Consider the following 25,547-nt stretch of genomic DNA (forward strand, 5'->3'; position numbering starts at 1 on the left):
ATGTATTCTTAGGCGAGAATAACATTTAAGGTATGTATTATTAGGCGAGAATAACATTTCGCCAATTATTTTGACTGTAGATCTTAATGATGAACAAGTGCAAACAGTGGTGAAAATGTTGAAAAGGTTCAAGAAAGCAATTGGTTGGACCATTATTGATATCATCGGGATACCTCCAAGTATTTTCACTCATAAATTTAGCTTGAGAAAGATTGCAGTCTGAGTATAGAGCACCAGATAAGGCTGAATCCACTGATGCAAGAAGTGGTAAAGAAACAAATTAGCAAGCGGCTGGATGTTGGGGTGGTATACCCCATTTCTGACAGTCAATGGGTTAGCCTACTGCAATGTGTGCCCAAAAAGAGTGGAATGATAGTTGTAGCAAATGCAAAGAATGAGTTAATCCCGGAAAGGCTAGTTACAAGTTGGTGAGTGTGAATGGACTAAAGGACGTTGAACAAATGGACCTTGAATGATCATTTCCTAATGTCTTTCATGCACCATATGTTAGATAGGCTGGCAGTAAAAGGGTGGTACTATTTCTTAGATGGATACTCTAGGTATAATCAGTTATTAATTGCTCCAGAAGATTAGGATAAAACCACATTTGTGTGTCTTTATGAAATTTTTGTGTTCAAGTGCATGTCATTTGGACTGTGTAATGCACCAACAACTTTTCAAAGGTGTATGATGTCTATCTTTTCAGACATGGTTGAGGACACTTTGGAGGTATTCATGGATGGCTTTTATGTGGTAGGTGACACTTTCGATGACTGTTTGATAAATCTTAGCAGGGCACTACAGAGGTGTGGAGAGGAAACCTGGTGCTAAACTGGGAAAAATGTCACTATCAAGGAATGCATAGTCTTAGGACATAAGGTTTTCGAGAAAGGTTTGGAGGTGGATAAGGAGAAATTGAAGTGATTGAAAAGTTTCCCCCACTTATCTCTATAAAAGGAATTCAGAGTTTCTTAGGCCATGAAGGGTTCTATCGGCGCTTCATCAAACACTTCTGTAAAATTGCACATCATTTATGCAAATTGTTGGAAAATGAGACGAAGTTCACTTTTGATGAAGCATGCACCAAAGATTTTGAATGTCTGAAAGTTAAGATGATCTCAAACCCAGTGATCAATGGTCCAGATTGGTCAAAACCATTTGAGGTGATGTGTGATGCAAAAGGTGTTGCCTTAGGGGTTGTGCTAGGGCAGAAACAAAATAAGATCTTTCACCCGATCTATTATGCAAGCAAGGCGCTAAATGGAGCACAAAGAAACTACATTGTCACAGAGCAGCTCGCAGTAGTGTATGCTTTTGAGAAATTCTGAGCATACTTATTGTGAACTAAAGTGATAGTTCACACAGACCATGCAACACTATTGTACTTGAGGGTGAAGAAAGATGCAAAGCTGAGATTGATAAGATGGGTACTATTGTTGCAAGAGCTTGTCTATGAAGTCAAAGACAGAAAGGGCTGTGAAAATCAAGTGGCAGATCACTTGTACAGACTGGAGGAAAAAGAGAAAGAGGAAGTTGATTTAGACACTGATGACTCATTCCCAGATGAGCAAGTATTAGCCGTCACTCTTAATCTCATTCCTTGGTTTGATAACTTTGCAAATTACCTTGTCAGTGACTTGATTCCTGAAGGGTTAACTTTTCAACAAAGGAAGAAGTTACTGCATGATGTGGGTAAGTAGTTTTGGGATGAACCTTACTTGTACAGGGTTTGTGCTGATAATATCATCAGGTGATGTGTGCCTGAAGCTGAAATGCTAAGTATTCTAGAAGAATGTCATTCATCTCCAGTTGGTGGACACCGTAGGGGTGCTCGCACTGCCCACGAGGTGTTCCAAAGAAGATACTATTGGCCTACAATACATTAGGATGCATTCTACTTGGTTAAAGGCTATAATATGTGTCAAAGATAAGGAGATATCTCTCGCTGTCATGAACTACCTATGACTCTTATCTTGGAGGTAGAATTATTTGATGTCTGGGAGATTGACTTCATGGGACCATTTGTAAGCTCGTTTGGGCAAAAATACATATTTGTGGCAGTTAATTATGTCTCCAAATGGGTTGAGGCTGTTGCCTTGGCGAAGAATGATGGTAAGAGTGTTGCAATGTTTCTGAAGAAGAACATTTTCTCAAGATTTGGCACACCTAAAGCTATTATCAGTGATGGAGGATCACATTTCTGCCACAAAGTGTTCAGCACGCTTTTGGCCAAATATGGGGTGAAACAACACAAAGTGGCAACGCCTTATCATCCGCAAATTGGTGGCCAAGTGGAAGTTTCAAACAGGGAAATAAAGTCATTTATTGCAAAGACAATGAATGCCAACAGAACGGATTAGGCAATAAGTTAGATGATATTTTATGGGCATATCAGATAGCTTTCAAAATACCCATTGGTATGTCACCATATCAGTTAGCGTTTGGAAAGGCATGTCATTTTCCTGTAGAGTTGGAACATAAGGTCCTTTTGGGCGCTGAAGAAGCTAAACTTGAGTTAGAGCAAAGCAGCGAATATGTGACTTGAGCAGATAAATGAAATGGATGAATTCCGAATGAGGGCTTATGAGATCTGCATTGTACAAGGAAAGGATGAAGTTGTATCACGACAACCATATTGAGAAGAGGAGTTTCAGGCATGGTGACTTGGTGCTATTATTTAACTCAAGGTTACACCTAATTCTGGGTAAACTAAGGTCCAAATGGTTTGGACCATTCAAAGTGACTCAAGTGTTTCAATCGGGAGCCATTGAACTTGAAAATGAAAAAGGTGAGAGGTTCAAGGCAAATGGCCAGCGAGTAAAAGCATTTATGGGTGTTCCAGAGGAAGTGAAGATAGTTGAGGAATTAAAGCTTGATGAAGTCTGAGTAATCAAGTAACCTACATTGTGCTGCGACGTTAAATTGTGCGCTACTTGGGAGGCAACCCAAGATGTAATTGTAATAGGTAGTTTAAATTATTGTAATAGTTCATTGTTTTTATATTGTCACAGTGTGTGCAGGAAAAGTTAGGAAACATCGAGGCCTAGAATGCTTTCACGAGCCACCCAACGGGCCGTGGTGCTCTTCACAAGCCACTTCACGGCCCGTGAAGTAGCAAGCCAAAAATAAGGAACCTCACTGGAAAAAGAGAAAAATGGTTCACGGAAGGGTTTACGTCTCTGTCTGACATTAGACGAACTATTTATCCTCTCATGAACTTGCAGGTAAGTTTTCTTGCTAAGTAATTCTCAAAAGCACCTGTACGGGCCATGGTGCTCTTTGTGGCCCGTCAAGGTTAGGTCAGCATTGACGGACCCGAACCAACCCGACCCGCACAACAATTAACTCAAATTCAATGCTTTTAATAGCAACCAAATAGCTAAAAGTTGGATTTTTCCCCTTTTCTCCATTCCTAACGTCTTTTGGGGGGAGTTACAAAGAGGTTTCTATCATCTATATCAAGAAATCAAAGAATCATTAAGCCCAAATTCAACATTGCAAGAAAATCCCAAAATCAAGTTGCCTTCTTATCCTTTTGTGCAAAAATTAGGGCTTAAATTGAAGTAAGTTCTCACTCTTTACTTGATATAAGTTTGATCTTATAAAAATCAAGTATAGAACTACTTGTATTGATCCTTTTTAGGGTATCTTTGAATGAAAATTGATTGGGTGTGTTCATATGTTGTGGGTATGGTTGTAGTTACTAGATTTCTACAATTAGATGTTGATTTTGTATTTAATTTACGTTGGGTTTGTGAAAAATTATGTAATCATGTTATGGGAAGGATAAGAAAGTCGTTTTTGGGGTGCTTTTGATTGATTGAGTTACATATTGTAAATTGTTAGGAATGTAGACTACAACCCTAGCCTAAGTGTAAGTGCACGACAAGTTTCACGGGCCGTGTAAAGGTTCACGAGTCGTGAAACCCTACGTGAATCATACTTAGGTGGTTGGTAGTCACTGGGTAAGCCTCACGAGGGCCTAGATGGACCGTGGTAATTACCACGGACCGTGAAACCCTTTGTGAACTATACCCAGTAAGTTAGTCCTCACTGTATAAACTTAAGGATGGCCTAGATGGCCCGTGGTACCTACCACAGACTGTATGGTGCCTCGTATAAAAAAATCAAAAAGAATTTTCTTTTCGTATGTCCTTCTTTATTTATTGTGTGGCCTTTCCCAATGATAGATTGAGTGATGACATTCTTAAGGCAAGGCGTCACTTTGTATACATACACATGGTAAGTCTGAGTACCCGTTAGTGTTTCATTTAATATACGTGAATGCTAACTCGCAGTCTCTCAGGTACAATGGGAAAACCAAGATGCAAGACGACACCACCGCACACCTCACCCCCTGCTTCTCTAGACCAAAGTCGAGTGTGGAGGCATCTAGTAGCTCTGAGGTCCGGGTAAACACAGAAATTGAAGCTCACTCTCCCCGGGCTACTAGATTTCGGACTGCTAGGGCTACTATAGAGCACACTTCTTTCTTGTTTGAAGAAAAAGTGGATGGTTCTGGGAGAGAGAGGGGGTCTGATGATGATTCCCGAGAGTCCACAAATGACCCACAACCAGTTGAGGGTACAAAGGAAGATAAAGATAGTCAAAAGGATAGTGATGCTAGTGAATCTGATGAGACATTGGTGCCGTTTGTTCGCCAGAGAAAGGCTGACCCGGTGATGCAACAATATCTTATTGATGTCTTTGGACGGATGTGGTCTGTCCCTAGATCTAGGGATATATTTGATAATGGCATACTGTCCAAGTCTAGGGGCATTGGACCGAGAGCAATTATCCCAGAGTCCAGAGTTGTAGAGGTAGATGTGCAGGCTTTTCCAGATATTTACAACTTGTTCAAACAACATCAGTTTGAATGGATGACTATAAAGATAGGAGAGTATGCGCGACACTTGACCAAAGAGTTCTAAGCCTTCTATGCAGCCTATCTAATGAACTTCGCTACACACACGAAAACAACTAAGAATTGGAAGAAAGTAGTCACAGCGACATGGACACCACTAACTGAGGTGATTGTTTGAGGTGAGGAGGTCCAGATTTCTGAAACTACCATAAACAGGTTTTTTCATGGCCCGAAGTACACAACACCTACTATAGTGGGTCTTTTTTAGGGTCACAACCATGCGGTGACAAATGAAGCCGACGTGGAAAATTCTATCTCAAATAAGAGTATTATGCGATGGATTGCGGGTCAGATTGCAGTGGAAGGTGAGGCAGCAACATGGGTAGCTAACTCACATGTGCACATTACCAAGGCATCGTTGACAATTCCTGCTAAAGTCAGGTGGGCAGTGGTCCATGCTCAATTGCAGCCAACGGGTAATGACAACACCCTCTCCCCTTCACTTGCTTCATTATTAGCATGCATCATGGACAGATACCCATTGACTGTGGGAATACGAATTGCTATGGAGATGCGGGATCGTGCATTGAATGAAAGAGCGAGTCAACCATTTTCTTGTCTGATAAGGAGATTGTGCGCATGCCAACGTACCACCTAACAGATTAGTGGACAAATATGTAGAAGCGACCAAGGTAACCATGGTGATCAAGATAAAATATGTATCCGATCCTCTATGGTTCGAGATGGCAGTGTCGCATCCTATTTCGAATCGGACGAAACAGTTCACAACATAATATGGCTGTCACTCTGATTTTGAAAAAATTGTTTTGTTTATTTTAGAGTTACCACCTAAATTTTAAGGAAAATATTAGGAAAACCATTTTTTATGTATGTAAATGTAAACTCTATTTTTGATTTGCGAAACCAGTGAGATTCTGTGTAAGGATTTTGGTTACTCGAGGGGAAGGTGTTAAGCACCCCTCAGAGCCTATATGAAGATAGTCCTTAAACTCAATTTAGGAAAATATGATTTGGAAAACTTGTTTATTTATTTGCTTTAAAAGTCAATGATAAGTTAATTAGTTAGTTTAAAAGGAGTGCAATACAAGGTACGACATATATATGTCATATAAAATAGATTTAATAGTGGTATCGTAAAATAAATAAATAAATGTACTTAAATATATGATACATTCATATGTAAAAATATATGTATAGGTGTATCATAAAATTATCCTAAAAATATATAGATGTTGAATTTGCGAAAATTTGTCGTCTTATTAAGATGTGAAAAATAAGATAGTAGTTGAGTGTAAATATGTAGTAATATGTGATGTGTAATTTAAATGAAAATATATAAAATGGGGTTTTCTAAAAATAAAATAAAAAAATAAATCATAAATGATACTAAACGTTAAAATATTATATAAAGCTTGTGATCTTAAATATATTTATTATAAAGTATAGTATATACATGTAAGTTGTTTAGAACATATGAACACTTATTATTTATTTACATGTATAGACAAATTGACGATAGATTATATGTAGTAAAGTAATATGTATATTTAAGTGTAGGCATTTATAAATTATAAAAATAAATAAATAACATTAGTAAAAGAAATAGTAGATAATACTAGGTTATGTGGAGAAAATATAGAATAAATACCTTTATATGTATGACATATATATGTATGTACCTTGTATTTGAACCTGTTGGCATATCTAAAATTTTGAAATGGCATGTTAAAAGATTAAAATGTTTTTAGCAATGTTTGATCCAAAAAAGTAAGAATAGTCAATATATTTTTATGAAGGAGATAGTAAAAAAAGGGCCTAACTATTAGAACTTATTCTATAGTCACATTTGTCTTGTTAAATTTATAAGCATACTTCCCTACTTATTTTCTTAAAAAAATGTATATCTAAAGATAAATATCTTAGCCTCAAGTAAATTTCTAAATGTAATTATTCTAGCCTTTAAACTAGTTTCAAAATATTTGGAGGTCCTAAGATAATTTCTAAACGTAATTATTCTAGCCTTTAAACTAGTTTCAAAATATTTGAAGGTCCTAAGCGATGAGCTGGCCTAAATGAATATTATTTTAGCCTTTATGTATCTCTAAATTCATTTGGAAGTCCCAACTCATGAGTTTTATTTTTTCTACTTAAGTACCTAAATGAAAATTACCTCACCCTTTTGAAACTTCATTTGGAAAATCTTTTAAAACTATAAGCCCCTCTTTTCAACTTAAAAGGCCTGAAAGAATGTTATAAGTGAAAATGCTAACCCATTTTAAGAAAATATCTTTTGTATCATTTGTTCTAAAGGGGTCTCATGTAAATTCATAAACAAATAATATTAGTTCACGTAAAATAAGCTTCAAAATAAAAGACAAACAATATACCAAAACTTGTAAGTAAAGGTTAGCCAACATATCAAAACAACATAAATAGGACAACAAAAGAAAGGCTAAGAAAACATTGGACTCCTAATTTGCGAGACTCCAAGCGTTGCAGTGATCTTAATTGTTGTTGGCCTAATATTTTAGGCCAGTAACGAGTTCCAAAGTAGAAACTCCAGCCCTCCGGTTGTACATGAAATATAAAAAATAGGGAAATAAAGATTAGGAATTTTGTGCTAAAGTGATAATAGAATATGTTATGAGTAAAGAAAAATAATTTAACTAGGAATCTTCCAATACAAAAGTTGTCGTGACCCCAACATAAATTAGCAAACTTGATATGTATAGCAGCAACACTTGGAGGGGAACATAGTTTAATTAAACTATTTAGACATTTACCTAAAACGAACCATCCTAACAAATGAAAAAATGGACGAATATGAATCAATTGGTGATGTCATTATGTGCTAATAAAACATTAGTTGTAAACATACTAAAGAAAAATATACATCTCCTGAGTAAACTCACATGAGCAAAAAAACATCACTCACAATTAGTTTGCGAAAATTTGCTCAATGAAATTTGGAAGTATTTACTTATAAAAAAAATTAATTAACCAAAGTCAAATGGGAGGGAGGAAAGCAAGGCATTCATGTCCAGTTCTTGTTGAGAACAGATCGTTAAAAGGAACTCACATAGCAAGGATATTGATTCACACTAGCAAACGTCTAAAATAAAATATAGTGCAAACTATTAACATGGACAACTTCAAAGTCGGAATTAAACATAGGTAGAAAATAAGAAAGATCGGAACTATGTTATAATAAGCGGGAAAAGAAAATTCCACACTATCCAAGGTTCACATTACTAATTCACACAAGAAATAAATAGTTTACTGTAAACTAAGGAAGTAAGATATCATATGAACTTGAGAGACATATTGATAAACAATATAATTTGATCACCATTCTGTGACAAAATCTTTAAGAAAAGTTATTGTTTATTTATTTTTATTTTTAGGACGGACATGACTAATCTTCTTTCAATAATATATGTAGGTAATTCTAACTTGTATTTAACTACAAACACACAAAAACAAAATAACAAGACAAGATTAGCATCCATAAACTTGCTTTTTCAAAGGACCACAAAGAACATTACTAACGCCAAAACAAAATAAATCATACGTATATACTTAACTCTTTCATAAAGGATATCAGATTAGAGAGAAGAAGATGCAAAGCAAAATGAAAGAGTTTTTACCTTGTGTTGAGCAGTAAACTAGAGTTTTATGGTCAAAAAATTCCAACTTCCAACCCTTTTGCAGATTCGAGTTTAAAGCCGAAAACGGAAAGATGAAAGAAGAGAGAAATTTTCTGAAATCTAATGCTTGAAGTGCGTGTTTATTCCCCTTTTTCCTTCATTCTTTGATTTTTCAATCTTTTTCCGGATGTCGTTAGGTCGTTCTTTGGGTGTTTTTTTTTGAGATTTTGAAGTTGTTCTTGGCTGATTTTCCGGATGATCCTCGAATGAGGACCAAACTCCTCCTTTTATAGTTGGGGGAGGCTTCAATGATTCGAATTTGAATCTTTAAAAGGTCAAATCTTAGAAGAAAATAATGATGGAGGAGAAGAACATATTATCAACCCCTTTTCAAATTGATTCGAAAGAATGAGTGATGGCTTGGGGGTTCCAATCTCACAACCATCAGATTAAGGGGATAATGATCCCAAATCCGATGGTCCTTCACGTTCTCCACCTTTTCAGTTGTAGCAGCGGCGGTGGTGGGGCTTTTGAGGTCTGTTTCGACTCAAAAAAGATGATGGAAGGGATGTAAAGTTGACAAGAAGGAAGCTATGATTGATGGAGGGTAGGGAGATATGTTAAAGACCACTGGAAATTGCCATTTTCCGGTGGTCCGTAGATAGAAACGTCTGGGGAAGAAGGAACTTGGGAAAAGAGAAGCGTGATTGCCTGGGAAAAGAAGGAAGTTTGAGGCGATGGGGAGTTGTACTATCTTTGAAAAGTCTTGATTTAATTTTGGTCGTCCGATCAAGCAATCAAATGGTTAATAAAATAAAGGTTTTTAAAAATAAATAATTATATATATATATATATAAATATATTAATAATAGTAAAAGGATGGATTAATTAGAGCCGTTAGATTAGATTGTAGAGCCGAGATTGAATCTAAAGAAACACAATCCATGTGCTCGCCTACGTGGCATACACGAATTGGTTGGTTTAAGGGGACTTGGATTGCCAAAATTGCTCAAATTAAATTTATTTAAATTACAACCTCTCCTTTATCAAATAGTTATAATTTATTAAATTAAAAATAATTATTTTGCAAGATTAGCTTGTTTGATAAAATTAGGCACTCTTAAAAATTAAATCAATATAAATTAGTAACTCATTAATTAAATAAGCTTTCTAATTTTAATAAATGTACGAAAAATATCTATTGCGACAAAAGAAATTATATTTGAAAACAAATAGATTCAATTCTCAAGAACGACATTTATTTAAAAAATGAGAAAGTAAGTAGTAATATATATATATATATATATATTTAATTTTTATAAGAAATTGAAATAAATTTATGAGGTAAAACTAAATAATTAGAAATCTTTTTGTGTTCCTATAAAAACTTCATAACATATTATTATTATTATTATTATTATTATTATTATTATTATAATAGTTAAATGTGGAGATCCAAAATTGGGTGTCAACAGGCAGTAATACCACATGTTCTGATTGAGCCTCCGAGAGCTGAATGGGGCAGTGAGCAAGCTGAAGGAAAAAACTAGCCAGCTATGGGAGTTCTGCCACCACTAACATCATCTTCAGAGGTTACAAGTACTTTCATGTCTTTGCCCACTTTATTCTTGGAGATATTGGTAGCGGAGCAGAGGCAAACTCGATCCATCTTAGAGCAGGTAGTTGTAAAACTACCAGAGGTAGTCTAGAGTCAGGTGCAGGGTACGAAGAAATGTCTGCAAGATGAACTCCAGAAGAGGTGTCGATACTGAAGAACAAGATAGAAGGGTTGCAAGCTCATGTGAACAGTCGGATACAGGTTATGGGTCCTATCTGTGACTGAAATGAAAGTTGCAATTGCAAAACTAACAAAGAAGCCAGTCACTAAGCCCCCACCAGTTGTACCAGATTATTTGATAAATGCCCCCTGCCACTCAGTTGGTTGATGACATTTAAGGAGATTTGGCAAAACCAACGCCTGGTAAGATAAACGGGAAGGATCCAGGCTTCAACTCAAAGCATAATGAAGACCTTTCGAAGGAACAATAGAGGATGTATAAGAAAGCGAGGAAAAAGTCCAAGAGGTTGGCTAGGGAGAAGGAGGCTTTGGAGCAGCAACAACGTGATGCGGTGAGGTCTAGAGCCTCAGGCAGTGAGCTTCTTGCTCCTTGGATAGTAGTCGTCATGATCCAGTCCCTACACCTGAGTGCACACTCATTGATAAGGGTGCCGACATCACTCCGACGACCGATGCCTAGAGCGTCGCATGTATGACCCCTTCTCACAACCCTTGTTTTTTGTTATATATACTTTGATGGCAAAGTCTATTTTTTTGGGGAGGGGGTGGTTGAGTAACCTACCATTAGTTGTTAGAGTGCATAGAGGTTGACTCTTGTGTTAAGAGACTGTGATGATTGTTTTGTTTTTCTATGTGTATGAAAATTGATATTTGACTATTATGCTTTTTATGTGACATCTTTGATACATGTGTTTTGATCATTGCTAACTAAGAACATAAATTGGTTGACTAAAATACTGAAAGTGTAAGCATGTGCCATGTGAGTGTGAGGTTTGTGTGAAGTCTAACGTTGTTTGTATAAGCTATAACTTGCTTGAGTAGTCTTGCTAAAGTCGTTGAATAACTGGATAGGAAGTGATCATTAGGCAATTTTTTTATAAAGTCCACTTAAACAAAAAACAACTACCAAATGAAATCATGAACCCCATTTGAGCCTTAAAGCTGATTTTGTTGTCACCCTTTGATATTGTATCCTTGGTTCTCCAAAGGCACGATGCCACAACTCAGGCCAAAAGCCTAAGTTGAGAGTGGTCATGACCTGAAGAAAACGAAAATAGCTTATATATCGTATCCTTGGTTATTCCGAAGGCATGAAACCGCAATGAATGTTTGAATGGGTTTATTGTGCATGGTTCAAGAAAATGATAGTTACAAAAAAAAACAAAAAGAAAGAGGAAAAGAAAAAGAAGAAAATAAATGATGAGTGTCGGGATGTGATAAAGAAAAAGAAGTTGGAACCACTCGAATAAGAGTTGTGTGCTAATAAGAACTTTGGAGAATCAAGGTAATCTAGTCACTCATAGACCAAATGTTCCACTCCCTAGCCCGAGCCAATGCTACAAGCTAATAAAAGTCCTATAGTGATCTTATTTCGATTATTTGATAGTTAAAGCATGAAAACAAGGGCAAGCCTATGGTATGTATACTTGTAGTGTTAGAAGTTCTTTTGGAGAGTGAGAGTACTTGTCAGTCCCAATTATCATATGTGAGGGACTTCTATGTTGTGAGGGCACTATGTTTGCATTTGATAGTTGGTTGTGTTAGCTTATGATTGGTACTGGCATAAGCATGATCAACTGTGCGTAATGAAATGTCGACCATTGATCCTTGCATGTTAGATAAATGATTTTGGATAGGATTGTTGTTAAGATAGCTACTGCATATTTGTGATGTATCCTTGGTTTTTGAGCATCGAGTGTTATCTTTTTCATCGCTTGAAGACAAGCAATGGTTCTAAGTTGAGGGTGTTGATGTACCGTGAAATAATGACAGGTTTGACACTCAAAACTAAGGATTAGTGCGAGAACTTGAGTGTGTTTATACGGATATGATGTGTTCTTTGATGATTAAACAGGTAAAACACTTGGATGTAAAAGATAGAAAAAAGAAGGAAATTGATCTGAAGCAAACACCATGGAGCCCCAAACGAACCGTGGTCCACTAGACGAGCCATCTGTGGGCTTGTGAGAGAGAAGAAGTGCAAAGCCTTGGAGAACTAAGTGTTGACTGAAGGCCACGGAACCCCAGACGGGTCGTGGTTGAGGTGACGAGGTGTGTAGATGTTCGTGGACCAGAGGCAAGAATTCTAGTAGCCACCCAAGTGAAGGCTCAACTCCATGGAGCACTAGACGGTCTGTGGTGCCTAAGACAAACCGTCTAGTTGCTCGTGAGGACCACCAGTGAAGGAAGCCCACACTGTGTATGTGTGGGACCACTGGAGGCTAGACGAGCCTTCTAGCACTAGACGAGCCGTTAGCCTGTCCGTGAAGCATGGCAACAGTACAATCCTACTTCGAGTAGGAATTGTTTTTACAGACTATTTTAATTATTTAGGGTTTATTTTTTTAACTTAATTTTTATCGTTCGAACTTGGCGACTTAGAGAAGGAGGAGAAACGATAGTTTCCATATTCAAACACTTTGTTTTGTCGATTATTTTGGATCAAACTTGGTGATTGTGATTAAGTGTTGATAATCAAGATTTCTTTTTGATTTGCTATTATTGTAAGTCCTTTACATTATGCTTTCAATAATGATTATTGTTTGTTTTCTTGAAAGAATGAGCGGCTAAACACCACAACTAGGGTTGTAGGAACCATGACTAAAATATAGTTACGAATTCAAAATATGTGTAATGTGTCATTGTTAGCTGCACGTGTGATTCCTACTTTCATCATGAATCCTTTCTAATGAGTGCAGGAATTAGAAACTGCCCATATTTACCACTTGTTCGAGAGAAAAGTGGTAATTAGGAAAAAGTAGAATCATATTCGATCAACTTGTGGTGAAGATTCGAGTTCGAGAGACGAGAATTTCATTAATGAGCATGCGAGGGTAAACATGAAAACACTCTAAGACCGAGAGGAAAAGAGTGAAAGTCATCTAATAGGACTGAGAAGCGTTTAAGTGCATCTAACTTTCTAGGAACATGTAATGCTAACAACGGATCATTACTTGTTCATAATTCAATACTGAACTAAAGGTTATGGGAAACACAATCGTAGTCTCATTAATCAACTACTAAAAATTTGGAACTATTGTTGCTTCTATAATGTGATACTAAATTCAAACATTGGTTACTAAAACAATAAACAACCCAATATTTATTTTATGCATGTTACTTTCTTTTGGAAATATCAACCCAATTGAGTAAGAGCATCAGTAAGACTATTTCTACACTAAATTCCCTATGGGATCAACCTCAACTCCAGTTGAGTTCTATAAATTGACTTCGATCGTTTATACTTCTTAATTGAGGTGTAAGTTTGGATGTATAAATAATTATTCCATTCAACTATTTTACATACCGTACATTCCATGTACTGACGTCATTCAATGTTTCATGATCTCATGATACAAATTCAGGTACTCGGGATCAGTAGCGGTCATATCACTAAGATGTCACTTCCATCCAATTTTGATGAGACCTCCTTGCTTTCAAAGGCTCCAATTTATCCAGAATATAAGTAGTTATTAGATTTTGTTAGTAGAGTATTTCGGTAACTTGGGGTGTTGTTCTAATAATCTATCTTCAGTGTGTAAGAAGTTTCATAGACGAGTCGGTTGAGTCTTATTAACAGTTGTTTTTATCAACATCTCTTATTTAAGATTTATTTCTTATAAATGATTAGAGTTAATTTCGACAGACAACCTTCAACAGTTTCCACATATTTGTTCGGTCTTCAACTTAGTAGTAAGTCATGCCAAGGATTATTTAGGATCAGAAATGATTTTGAGTGCCAATCACGTTCAGGGTGTAGGCTCGAAGCGTGACACATCGGACGTCCGGAATCACACCTCAAACTCAATATAGAATGTAAAATTCAGAATCACAACGAAGATGTTTTCTACTTCAGCAGAGAACTTGAAGTTAGCGACCTTAGAGGAAGTTGATTGAGAGTTGATCTTCTTGGAAGCTATTTTGATGTTCTTTGATGATTAAAAAATTGAGATGAAAGGTATATATTGTCTCACTGGGCATGCCAAAATTTTTAGATAGTAAAATTCAAGTCTAGAAAATATAATTAAGATAGGAAACTATCACAATAATTGTTGTATTTAATTTCGTATAAATTATAGGAACCACATATTATAAGTACTAAATAACATCCTATCCCTTCTAGTTTTCTATTTACCAAAAATCCCTTAAAAATGATGTTTGCGGGATACATAGCGTTGTGCACGGGATACATTAGATTTGATACATTCCACATAGCGGGATACATAGCGTTTGATACATTCCACATAACGGGATACATAGCGTTGTGCACGGGATACATGCGGGATACATAGGTAAATAAGGGATTTTTGAAATTTTTGAAATAAGTAGGGATAAATGGATATTAAGGTAAGTAAAGGAGTGTAGTTAAGTAATTTTTCCTTTAATTTCAATATAGGAGTGTTACAATCTCTATGAATCCTCTAATTCGTCTTTTCAAATATAAGTTCAAGGGCCTTTGAGATTGCTCTTAAATTTTGGTTGAATTTGATCTCAACTTGTACTTGAATTTAAGGGCTTTTGAGATTGTTCTTTGAATATTGTAGTCTTGATCTTGAGTTGTATCTTGAACTTGAGGGACTTTGATCTTGAATCTTCGTCTTGATCTCTAGAACTTGTAGAGAAATGCTTGAGTGCTTGAATTCTTGTATCTTATAATAAAGAAATTTGCAGCATTTGATCCACAAGTTCTCTCTAACTTCTTGTTGGATTTTCTGAATTATGAGGACCCATATATATAATTGTTGAATGAAAGAGTTGTGATGAAGATAGGGTTCCTTAGGCAAATCAAATTTAAGTGATATGTTGATATTTGATTGGTCGAAACATGTCATTGGTAGACACATGACACATTTCTATTTTCCTTTGATTTGGCTATGCATGTTATGTCATTTTGACATGTGACATGGTCCTATTGGTTTCTTCATTTCACGTGGTATGCAATGTCACTTTACATGTGACACTAAATTAGGTCTCTGGAATAAGATGACATATTGGACTTAGCAGGACTTAGCAATATGGTCTCATTATTTGTATCCCAATGACCCAATTTGACGGACTAGCATAATGAAGTTGAATTTCAATTAAATATGTATATATTAGACTTAAATAATAATCTAGTTATATTTATCCACAATATTTATTTGAATTAATATATCTTAAATTTAATACAATTCAAATCATTTTATAAATTTTATAAACAATAAATTTTAAATGATTGTGAATAGGTTTATCTTGTTATTCACATTAAACAGATTGGGATACAACAATCGAGATTTTATAAAAAGAACAAAGAACAAACTTTGATATTGCAAACCACACATCCTTTTCACAAAGGGGCGGCACAACTACTACACTTTTTGCCCCTCTCTTTATGGATTGGGTTACATAATTTGTATATGTACATCAAACAACAAGCAATTACGCTTCAATAACCAACAAATCAAGACATGTTATATGAATTTTCACTGTTCATATCATTTCATTTATTCACGAAGTCAACGTAATCGTGAAATTCATTCCTTTGATACCCTTAATCTTTTATTTTCCTTTAAAGTTCATAAATAATGTAATTCCTCTTCAGAAGAAGATTCAATAGGTAAGCATATGTGTGCTTGGTTAACAATCCAATCACCACACTCAATTGATCCAGCTGCTGCAGTCAAAAGTGCACTCCTAGGATAGGCATTTTGATGATGCACCCCTCGTTCTCCTAATCATACACAACAAATTAATTAATTATCAAGTATTTTAATTATTATATCAAACACAACAATAAATATATATATATATATATATATATGTGTGTGTGTGTGTGTGTGTGTGTGTGTGTATAGTGGGTAGGAATTACTAGGAAAAGTGTATATATGTTAAAGTCAATGTCAAGTAGTTGTATTATTTATTAGGCTTTTGATGGCAAACACGTCGTCTTTATAAAATATATGAAATGTAAAGGGTTGACTTCACTTGTTTCTTATTTAAGATATATTCCAAATTAATTTCATGAGCTTTTTAGCCAAATAATATTTAGCATCATTTTGTCTTTATAAGTAATTAGGAGAGCCTTTTGTGCATAATGGGTATTCAAAAATGAAATAAATCCCCTTCTCATTATTATTATATTTTAAATAATCAGGTAAATCTTGTTATTACACGTTAATATTTATTGTTACAAAAATATTTAGCGAAATTGAGTCAATATCATTACATCGATTCAAAGTCATTAAAGCCTTTAGCAACATTTATATAGAGTGTTGGTCACAAATATCCATATTTATTATTGCTAGTAAATATAATATAGCAATAATTATACTATTACCATTAAATATTTGTCGCAAAGTCCTTTATTTATTCTACTGTTATATTAAAATAAGGGAATAGAGTTTAAAACAATTTCAATTGGGGAATAGAGAATAATCAAGTATCAGTTATAGTGGCTCACAACCTACTCAAACTTTTTATTATAATTTATACGTATCAGATTAAATAAGTATATAATAAAGATAATTAAAGTACCTTGAGTGAGTAAAGCTGCAGGTTCATTGACTTGCAGGCCACCATCAACTTCTTCTAAAGAACTCCAATTTGTGAAGGCATTCCTCACCAAATTCTCAATATAGGACTATTAACAAGACAAAAAACATTTTTTTTTTAAATCAGTGAAAAAGTTAAAAACATTTCAAAATGTGTTTAATTAGTTAAAAAAAAATTAATTAAAACTTACCCTTTGAATTCCTCTTAACTCTCTACTATGACAAATTTGTCCATTAATAATTGCTCTAATAACTTGACATATTGGATTGAGGATAAGAATGTAGTTTGGTCCTCTAGCTATGTATGATTTAGCTCCCATCTCACAAGTTTTTGCATGTCTATATGTTACTTCCCACATTTTCTCCGACATTCCATTTCCAAGTATCTGTCAGAAATAAATTCAAAATTTAAATTTAATGAATTCAACGTTCTAATTTCTTTCGATATTATAGGTGCAAAATTAATATATTTGAAATTATTTCAAAACGGTGTTACATATATAGTTGACAATATATATACGTACCCTTCTTATTTTATGTGGGTCAATATTGGCCAACTTGAGAAAATCTTGTACTGTCTTTATGCCATGTGAAGTTAGCTTCTTGTGAAAAGTTCCATCTTTTCCAATTTTTTCAAGACGCCACACATCATCTCCTAATGCTGGTGGATAATGCTTCTTATACACTATAAAAAAATAACATATATATACATATAAATGAATTATGATCATATAGTATAAAAGTATCAATATGAATAATAATAGATTTCATGAATCTAATACCTTCGAATTAATTATATATAACTCGATATCACTAAATTATCGCGATAAAAATAATTCATCAAGTCCCTTCTCTCTCTATATATGTATATACTTGATAATAAAGTGCACATATAATATACCTAGGGTTAGGTATAGATGTGTCAGTGTTTGACTCATCAAGACATAGATTTACCTCAACAAAAATCACAATAACATATATATGTATGTGTAAGTAATATATTTTGTATCGATACGATATTAGTGTGAAAAAAATGACTTACATTCTCCGCGATGATCTTTAACCATAAAAGAATCAGTCATGGCTTCCATTATTCGTATCGAATTTTGACCATTTCCTATGTGAACCACTTTTGCACCGATACGAAATCTCCGGCTTCGAATCCAACTAGAATTATCAGTAAATTCAAGATCACCAAGAGAAGCAACACCATCTCTCATAGTAATATTAAGTTCACCAGTAACCAATGGTCTTTTTCCCGCCCTTTCTTTAACAATATTCTTATTGAACTCTTCATGTGTCCAATTTTCTCCACTAGGAAAGTCTCCATCTAGCACCACGATCTCGATTTTAATCGGGCTAGCTAAGGTGGTTGGAACTAGGCAATCACCAGTCGCGTCTACAAGTAGGAGCTGGAGAGGGTATTGACCATCTGAATCCATCATTTTGCTATTGGTGAAAATTGGTAGAGAAAGTTTTTTGTTGAATATTAAACGTAGGTTTGATGGTTCAAGTGCTTTGATTCTTAATGAAGGTGATCTTCCTATTGATCTAGAACATCTTCTTAGTCCACTTTCAACCTCTTCATGCACCTATACATAATTTCAAGAAAGAAATTTAAATAAGTATCGACAAGAGGGTTTCTCATATGGTCATGTTGAATTATACACCCTTCACCAAAAAAATTAAAATATTGTGTATATAGGTCGAAATATCAAATCTTGAAATATATATACCACTTTTCGGAGCATGGGTTCCAAGGCTGAACAAAAGTTATCTAAGAAATTCACCATCACCACTTCTTTAATCACACTACAAACAAAGAAACAAAAAGTTAATTATAAGATGATATATATATAAATTAATCTTGAAATATTATATATAAAAAAAACCAAGAAGTAATTAATCATGACATACGAAGCAAAAGAAGGTGTTTTTCTTAGACGTTTGTAATTTGGTTGATTGGAGTCAGGATCAACAAAGTCATCAAAGAATCTTTTGGTTGCCATTGGTATATTATATGTGTGAAAAAGTTAGATGAAATTCAAAGAAATTTAAGAGGAAATGATATGAGGAAAAGAGGAGGGTTAGAGGGTTTATATAGGGTATAACATAAGGTGTTATGGTCTTATCTCAAATGTAGAAAGTAATGAGTTAAAATTATAAAGCAAAGTTTATGTTATTTCCAAATATTAAAAAAATAGGTAAAGGAAGTTTCGTGGAATGATGAAAGAAAGAGCAAGGCAATAGAGAGGATTACAATTTCTAAGTGATCTAAGAAAATGTGATGTAACGACTTTGACGTCAAGGCCTATAAGTCAACCTCCCATCCCCAAAATAAACCAAAGAAGCCAGACAAATAAACTAGTATAGATTATTAAAATACTTGGAATTTTCTTACATCTAAAGAGTAATAATAATACTTAGTGTTATACATGTATTAATGATGTAAGAATTAATTATAAATAAATTTATATATTATTTTATTAAGATATTAGTTATACATGGATTAATTATTCATAAATTAGTTATTCTACTTTTTTTCCTGCATAAAATGATACTTTCTCCGTTTAAAAAAAGAGAGACCTATTTTGACATGACACGAAGTTAAGAAAATAAAGAAGATTTTTCAGTCTTGTGGTCCTATATTAAAGTTATGTCAAATATACCAAAATGTCTTTAAATCTGGTCGTCTTAAACATGTCACGAGAAAAGTTGAAAATAAAATATTGTTGAAAAAGGAAAATGACCATTCTTTTTTAAATAGACTATAAAAAGGTAAGTATGTCATTCTTTTTAAACGGAGGAAATATATTGAGTCCCTCATAACTTAACATGTATTAGTTATGCGCTTCTAAGTTGTCAACTAAATATCCTATTAATTTTATTAATGAATAACTTATTTTATAATTACCAGTCAAACGTCGTATAAGTTATATAAAAATTAATACATAAATAATTTATTTAATATTCAGCTACCGAATGACCCCTTATTGTAAAACTTTTTCAAAAGATTTTCTTTAATAGTTGGTTTTTAAATGAAGTTTTGGTGAAAGGGAAAAGAATGCTGCGTGCACTACTATCGATGGGTTTTGAACCCTAAATCATTTGTGGTCTATGAAGGTTCAGGAGCTCACCACCAAGTAGCTATAAGGGAGTGTATTCGATTTTTTTATTAGGTTTTATATTATTTTGATTTTGATTCTTTAATTTTGAAAAAGTGTAACTCAATTTGAATTAAAATAAATTTGATGATTTTTCTTTTTTTGATTTTTTTTTAGTTTGATTATTCAGTCATGTCAATAATTAATAACATAATTAAAATTATATTTGCAGGTTGAAAAAAAAATACTTACACAAGGAAAAGTAATAATATTAAATCTTTTAAATATACCTTCTAATATAAATCACAAGTACAACGTATTTTTCTAATAAATAGTTATAAAGAATTGGATCCCAAAGAATTAATTTGTTACTAACTATTAATTTTATAGTCTCTTTAATTATACTTTTAAAATTAACTTCTTTTAAACAGCAAAGGGAAATTAGACAAAAATGTTTATTGAGTCAATTTTTTTTTATCCGAAATAATCTTCATCTCTTTCTTCAAGCCATTAATGATTTCTTCCTAACTCGCAGCTTCTTCCTTCCTTCCTCTTCTTCCTTATTTTCAATGTTCCTTTCCTTCTTCCTTCCTTCCTCTTCTTCTTCTTATTTAAAGTTTGTCCAAAGCTTTACTTTAAAAATCGACATACCACAAATATAAATTATTTTGAGTTAATAATATATCAAAAGATTCGAAATATTGAGAGAAGCTTATATATCCACATTTTGAGACGATTTAGAGGAGATTTAAATTAGTTGAAATTGAAGAAAAAATATCGGTCTTCAATGTATATTTCATTGTATCAACAATGTATATAGATATATATACGTCTTTGATACATAGTTATATATTATCTATACATGATTATACACTGTTTATACCATATCGATAAATTATGTATACATATTGATATATCTCATATACATATGGTCATTTTGTTGAAAATAAGTTTTATTGTGTGTACTTATTGATAAGTAACCCCTCAAAAACATAGGTGAGAAGTAGGAACAATAAATTTTAAAAGTAATTTTAAAAGATTATAGATACTCTTCTTTTTACACCATAACTAACAAAAATATTGCACTAGTTTCCCTAATTAGAACTGAATTTTTGACCAAAATAAGCAATTGTTTAAATCAATTCACCAAAATAATATGTTTTTAATTTTTTTTATGAAACTAATATAAACGTAGTCCACAGTAACGTTTTATGCTTTATTTTATTTTAAAAAATTTAATGAGAAAAGGGACGGACTGCTAATGGCGTTAAATAATAATACGTAATTGGGAATCACGTTTTAACTCTAATACGTTATTGGGAATAACGTTTTAAGCATATATTTTTTAATCCTATACTAGAACAAAAACCCCTAATTTAGTTGTACTAATTGCGGAAGAAAAAATGGCGAGATTCACGGAAGACCCAAAAAACCCCTCTTCTTTCTCCTAACCCACCTTCAGGTTGCAATTATGGCGATAAACAAAAATCCATCTTCTTGCTCTTAAAGAATTGACCCTTAATCTTTACTCGATTTGAAACCCTTTTGTTCTATACAAGAGATTTGAGAGTTTTGTTCGATTACTGAAGATTAGACACACTACAAGAGATTGGAGGTGAAACATTCGAAAATTTGAAGGACGTCTGCAGATTTGCTTTTAAAACAGTCAAAAAACTTTGAAAAAGAAGATTTTTTTTGTGATTAAGGTAATTTTGTCATACACTGATATAGTTTATCTTATAGTTGATGAATTTGTTGTTTTCCTTTTTGTTAAAAAATGTCATTTTAGTTTCTGTTTTTCCCCCTTTTTATGAGAATAAGAAATTGTATGTACTTGAAACTATTTGAGTGATGATATTCAATTTTCCTCAACAGTTGCGACTCTTATAGAAAAGCTTATATTTTAATTGATATGATTGAAAATGTTTGTGGTGAAGCATTTGAGGAAAGTTTCTAAGTTACGTTGTACTTGAGTTTGATTTGCTTTGTTAGTTTGGTTCATTATTTTAAAAATAATTACTTTTGTATAGGTATTTCTTTTATGGCTGCTAATAATGCATACCAATTGGATCCCAGTCCACTTGATTCATGTGTATTAACTGAACAGCTCACTCATAGGTCACGAGATATATGGATAGGAAATGATAATATGATTTTGAACACAAGGAAATATGATGGGAAGTTTTGGGACCTAGTAAATGAGCATCCCATCCATCCACGAGTCCTAGATGTGATTAAATTATCCAGATTATATGGTGTTTATAGATCTCATAGGCCTGTTATAGATCGTAGTTTAATCACTGCACTAGTTGAAAGATGGCGTCCTGAAAGGATTCAAACTCCAAATTGTCACAGCTAGTTTTAATTCTTCTTTACTACTAAAAAACATACCTTTTTTCAAATCTTTTGTGGCATCTTCAGACCAAACCGAACAATACTCCATCTTAGATTCACATGTAGACATGAAAATGTCTTCCTCATTATCCAATGTTCTAAAATAGGGTACGTCATGATTTTGCACTTCAGACACATCCCGTTCAAATTGATTAGGAAGATTTATACTAATGTCATTTTGAGAATAATCTCTAGCATCATTGATATCTTCATCAGATTCACTTTCACCATCATCTTTTGAAGGTTCATCTTCCTATGAACTTTCTTCACTAATTTCAGAATTTACATCACTATATGAATCAACGTTGGTCTCATTTTCTTTGTGGATAAAAGAAATTTAATTAAATTCTAGAAAAATTATGAGACATAAAAGCTTGTTTTAAAACCAGTAATTTATACTCTAAAAGGTTATTTCTTAAAAAAAAAAGAAAGGTAATTAATCACAAAAATTATCACTATCTATGTATGTATGTATATTTATAATGTGTAAAATTATGTTATCAACTAATTATATTAAAATTCAGTAAAACATTAATTTGTTGTTTTACCTGCCCTCATATTCCCTCGGGCTATCGTCAACATGTCTAAGGCTACTTGAACCTTCGCCAAATGATCGTTGGTCACACATTAACAATTATTGGAATGGTGTTGCGCAATCGGTTCTGCATAATGAGGTTGACTAACCATGGCAAATCCATGATTTTGAGCCAATAAATTCATGTGATAACCATGTTGACCACTAATTTGAAATATATCATTTTGATTTGTTGATTTGGTTTTTACATACATTTTCAAAACATTTATGTCAATCTTATCCGCAAAGTTTTGAGGTATAAAAAAAATTATAGCAAAGATTGAGCATCCTCAATTTTAAACTCAATGAACCTTGTATGGTTACCTTGAATCGAACAAGGATATTTTCCCGTAATATCCATTTGAATAATTTCACTAGTTGTACCCATTTTCTCATGCAATAATTCAACCAATTCAACATACTTCATTGAAGTATACATGCTAATAATCATTCTAGCACATTTAATTTACCTGAATCCATTCATTTCAGTAATTATTTTGCCACCCCAATACAAAGCAACCATCACATTATGTTCAAAATTTGCCATTTTTATTCCTACACATAAAAATAAGTCATCTTTTTAATTAATAAATCAGAAAAATAATTTGAAAGCTATGGTAAAATAATAACATAATATGATATATTGACTTGACTTATTTAATTCATACCTTTGTGAATATTGTTTCAAAATTGGGCTACACAAACAAAAGCTTGACTGAATATTGTTGGAATGTGTAGAACATTTGTTACAACAAGGTTTATTTATAACCATATGTGGTCAGTTTAAAAAATGAAAAAGTTGACTTTAACAGATCAGAGTGTCGTAATTGATAGTCACAATTTAATGTAAAAATGTGATCAACCGTAACATTTTATGATCTGTAAGATTCCAACATAGCAGGATTTGATGCTTAATTTGCAGAATTCGATGGCCCGTGATTAAATCTACATAAAACGTTACTGGCAGTCACATTTTATATCTAAAATGTGACTGCCAGTAAGGTTTTATAAAATGTAAAATTTGCAAGATTTGATTCTTTAATTGCAGAGCCCGTGACTCTCACTTTAGCTGTGAAACGTGATCTATAGTAACGAAATATAAAATGTTACTTTGAGTAACGTTTTAGCTCTACAACGTGATTCAAGATAACGAAGTATAAAATGTTATTGACAATAACGTTTTATTTCTGTTTGCTCCGTAAACTTTTGCTTTTTTCCCATTAAATTTTTTAAAATAAAATAAAGCATAAAATGTTACTGTGAACCACGTTTATACTAATTTTGTAAAAAAAAATTAAAAACATACTATTTTGGTGAATTGATTTAAACAATGGCTTATTTTGGTCAAAAATTCCCTCAATCCTCATAATGGACCTACTACAATTATTATTAACGAATTAAGACAATATAATACTTTAAATAACTTTTGAATTTGCAAATCAATCCCCTCCCCCACCAGTAAAAAAAGAACACACACAACCACATATGTTGTAACTAACACACAAAGTAAAATTAAATAGGGAAATTACTTATATACACACATTTACTTACCTTAATATCCATTTATCCCTATCTTTTTTAAAAATTTCAAAAATCCCTTAATTCCTCCAATTCATAAAATCTTCTGATACATAAATATTTCACTCCTATTTTCAACCTACACCCACGTTTTGCCACCCCCATTTCACTCCTCCATTTTATCCCTAAATTCTCTCCACTTCTTTAGCAGTTACAAATTTCAAATTCATTTTGATTTTCAGAAGGTGTCTCTCAAGTTTATCAATTAATCTATTTTGAATTTCAAATCTTTCTATTTCCAATTAATGATTTCAAATTATTCAAGAGGTAGATTTCTTTCCATCACTTCAAATTTTGATTTCTTTTATTATTATTTTCTAATTTTTTCATCTTAAAAAATAAAAATAAAATTACATCCGCCCCCTGCCCACATTGAAATCTTATTGAGCCTTTGCAATTTTTAGTTAATCATATTGTCGTTGAAAATTTTTCTTCAAAAATATTTATTTTCTTTTAATGTTTCTACTATTGAAAAAACGTCCAAAAAAAAAGAAGAAAAAAAGTTGGATCTGCCATTGCACGACCATCACTATCAAAGATACAAATTTTTAATGTATCACGTTTATTTTGAGTCTTAAATTAGTCTTTGTTAGTGTTATCATTGATCTGATACATCACTGCTACAATAACCTTTTGTTTTATGCAATGTATAATGTTCATACTTAAGGTATTGATACATAACTCTAATGTTGTTGAATCTTTGATTAATGTTTATCATGTTCAATGTAAATGTACTTGATACATAAACTTTGTGTTATTTATCGCACACACAAAAAAAGAAGCTATTTTGGAACAATTACATGTATAATGTATTTTTTAATTTTAAATATAGTATTCTCAAACAAAATAAGATACATAAATAATAATGTAGCATACACTAATTTTTAGTTATGATATGTAAATTCAAATTTATACTAAATGTATCTGATACATAACAATCACCAAACAATAATGTATAGATCTCAAACTTAAAATCTTATGGGCAACACTTTCTTATTTAATGTATCTAGTAGAAATACAACACTTATCAATTTAAA

General features: G+C 33.1%; 2 protein-coding genes across 2 annotated transcripts; one reads left to right on the forward strand and one right to left on the reverse strand.

The window, feature by feature from the left end:
* The first annotated feature begins 255 nt into the window (after positions 1-255).
* Positions 256-2,360, forward strand: LOC107061710 (uncharacterized). Its single transcript, XM_015311474.1, has 3 exons — positions 256-424; positions 1,351-1,692; positions 1,984-2,360. The coding sequence occupies exons 1-3, from the start codon at positions 256-258 to the stop codon at positions 2,358-2,360; spliced, it is 888 nt and encodes a 295-aa protein (XP_015166960.1).
* A 13,226-nt stretch (positions 2,361-15,586) lies between these two features.
* Positions 15,587-18,928, reverse strand: LOC102604313 (protein SAR DEFICIENT 1-like). The gene is made up of 7 exons (XM_006353748.2): positions 18,778-18,928; positions 18,597-18,672; positions 17,903-18,452; positions 17,385-17,545; positions 17,052-17,246; positions 16,844-16,949; positions 15,587-16,040 (listed from the first exon to the last, which is right to left on the reverse strand). Exons 1-7 carry the CDS (start codon positions 18,867-18,869, stop codon positions 15,886-15,888), a joined length of 1,335 nt encoding a protein of 444 aa, XP_006353810.1. The 5' UTR covers positions 18,870-18,928; the 3' UTR covers positions 15,587-15,885.
* Between the last annotated feature and the right edge of the window lie 6,619 nt (positions 18,929-25,547).

This window comes from Solanum tuberosum, unplaced genomic scaffold (assembly GCF_000226075.1).
Source record: "Solanum tuberosum cultivar DM 1-3 516 R44 unplaced genomic scaffold, SolTub_3.0 scf00160, whole genome shotgun sequence".
NCBI classification, from domain to species: Eukaryota; Viridiplantae; Streptophyta; class Magnoliopsida; order Solanales; family Solanaceae; genus Solanum; species Solanum tuberosum.

Coding starts and splice junctions, on each gene's coding strand:
- LOC107061710 (XM_015311474.1), top strand. CDS start 256: ATGCAAGAAGTGGTAAAGAAACAAATTAGCAAGCGGCTGGATGTTGGG. Junction 425..1,350: donor CCCGGAAAGGCTAGTTACAA/GTTGGTGAGTGT, acceptor TGTGAACTAAAG/TGATAGTTCACACAGACCAT. Junction 1,693..1,983: donor GAAGTTACTGCATGATGTGG/GTAAGTAGTTTT, acceptor TCTTGGAGGTAG/AATTATTTGATGTCTGGGAG.
- LOC102604313 (XM_006353748.2), bottom strand. CDS start 18,869: ATGGCAACCAAAAGATTCTTTGATGACTTTGTTGATCCTGACTCCAAT. Junction 18,453..18,596: donor AACCCATGCTCCGAAAAGTG/GTATATATATTT, acceptor AATTATGTATAG/GTGCATGAAGAGGTTGAAAG. Junction 16,950..17,051: donor AGTTAAGAGGAATTCAAAGG/GTAAGTTTTAAT, acceptor TCTTGTTAATAG/TCCTATATTGAGAATTTGGT.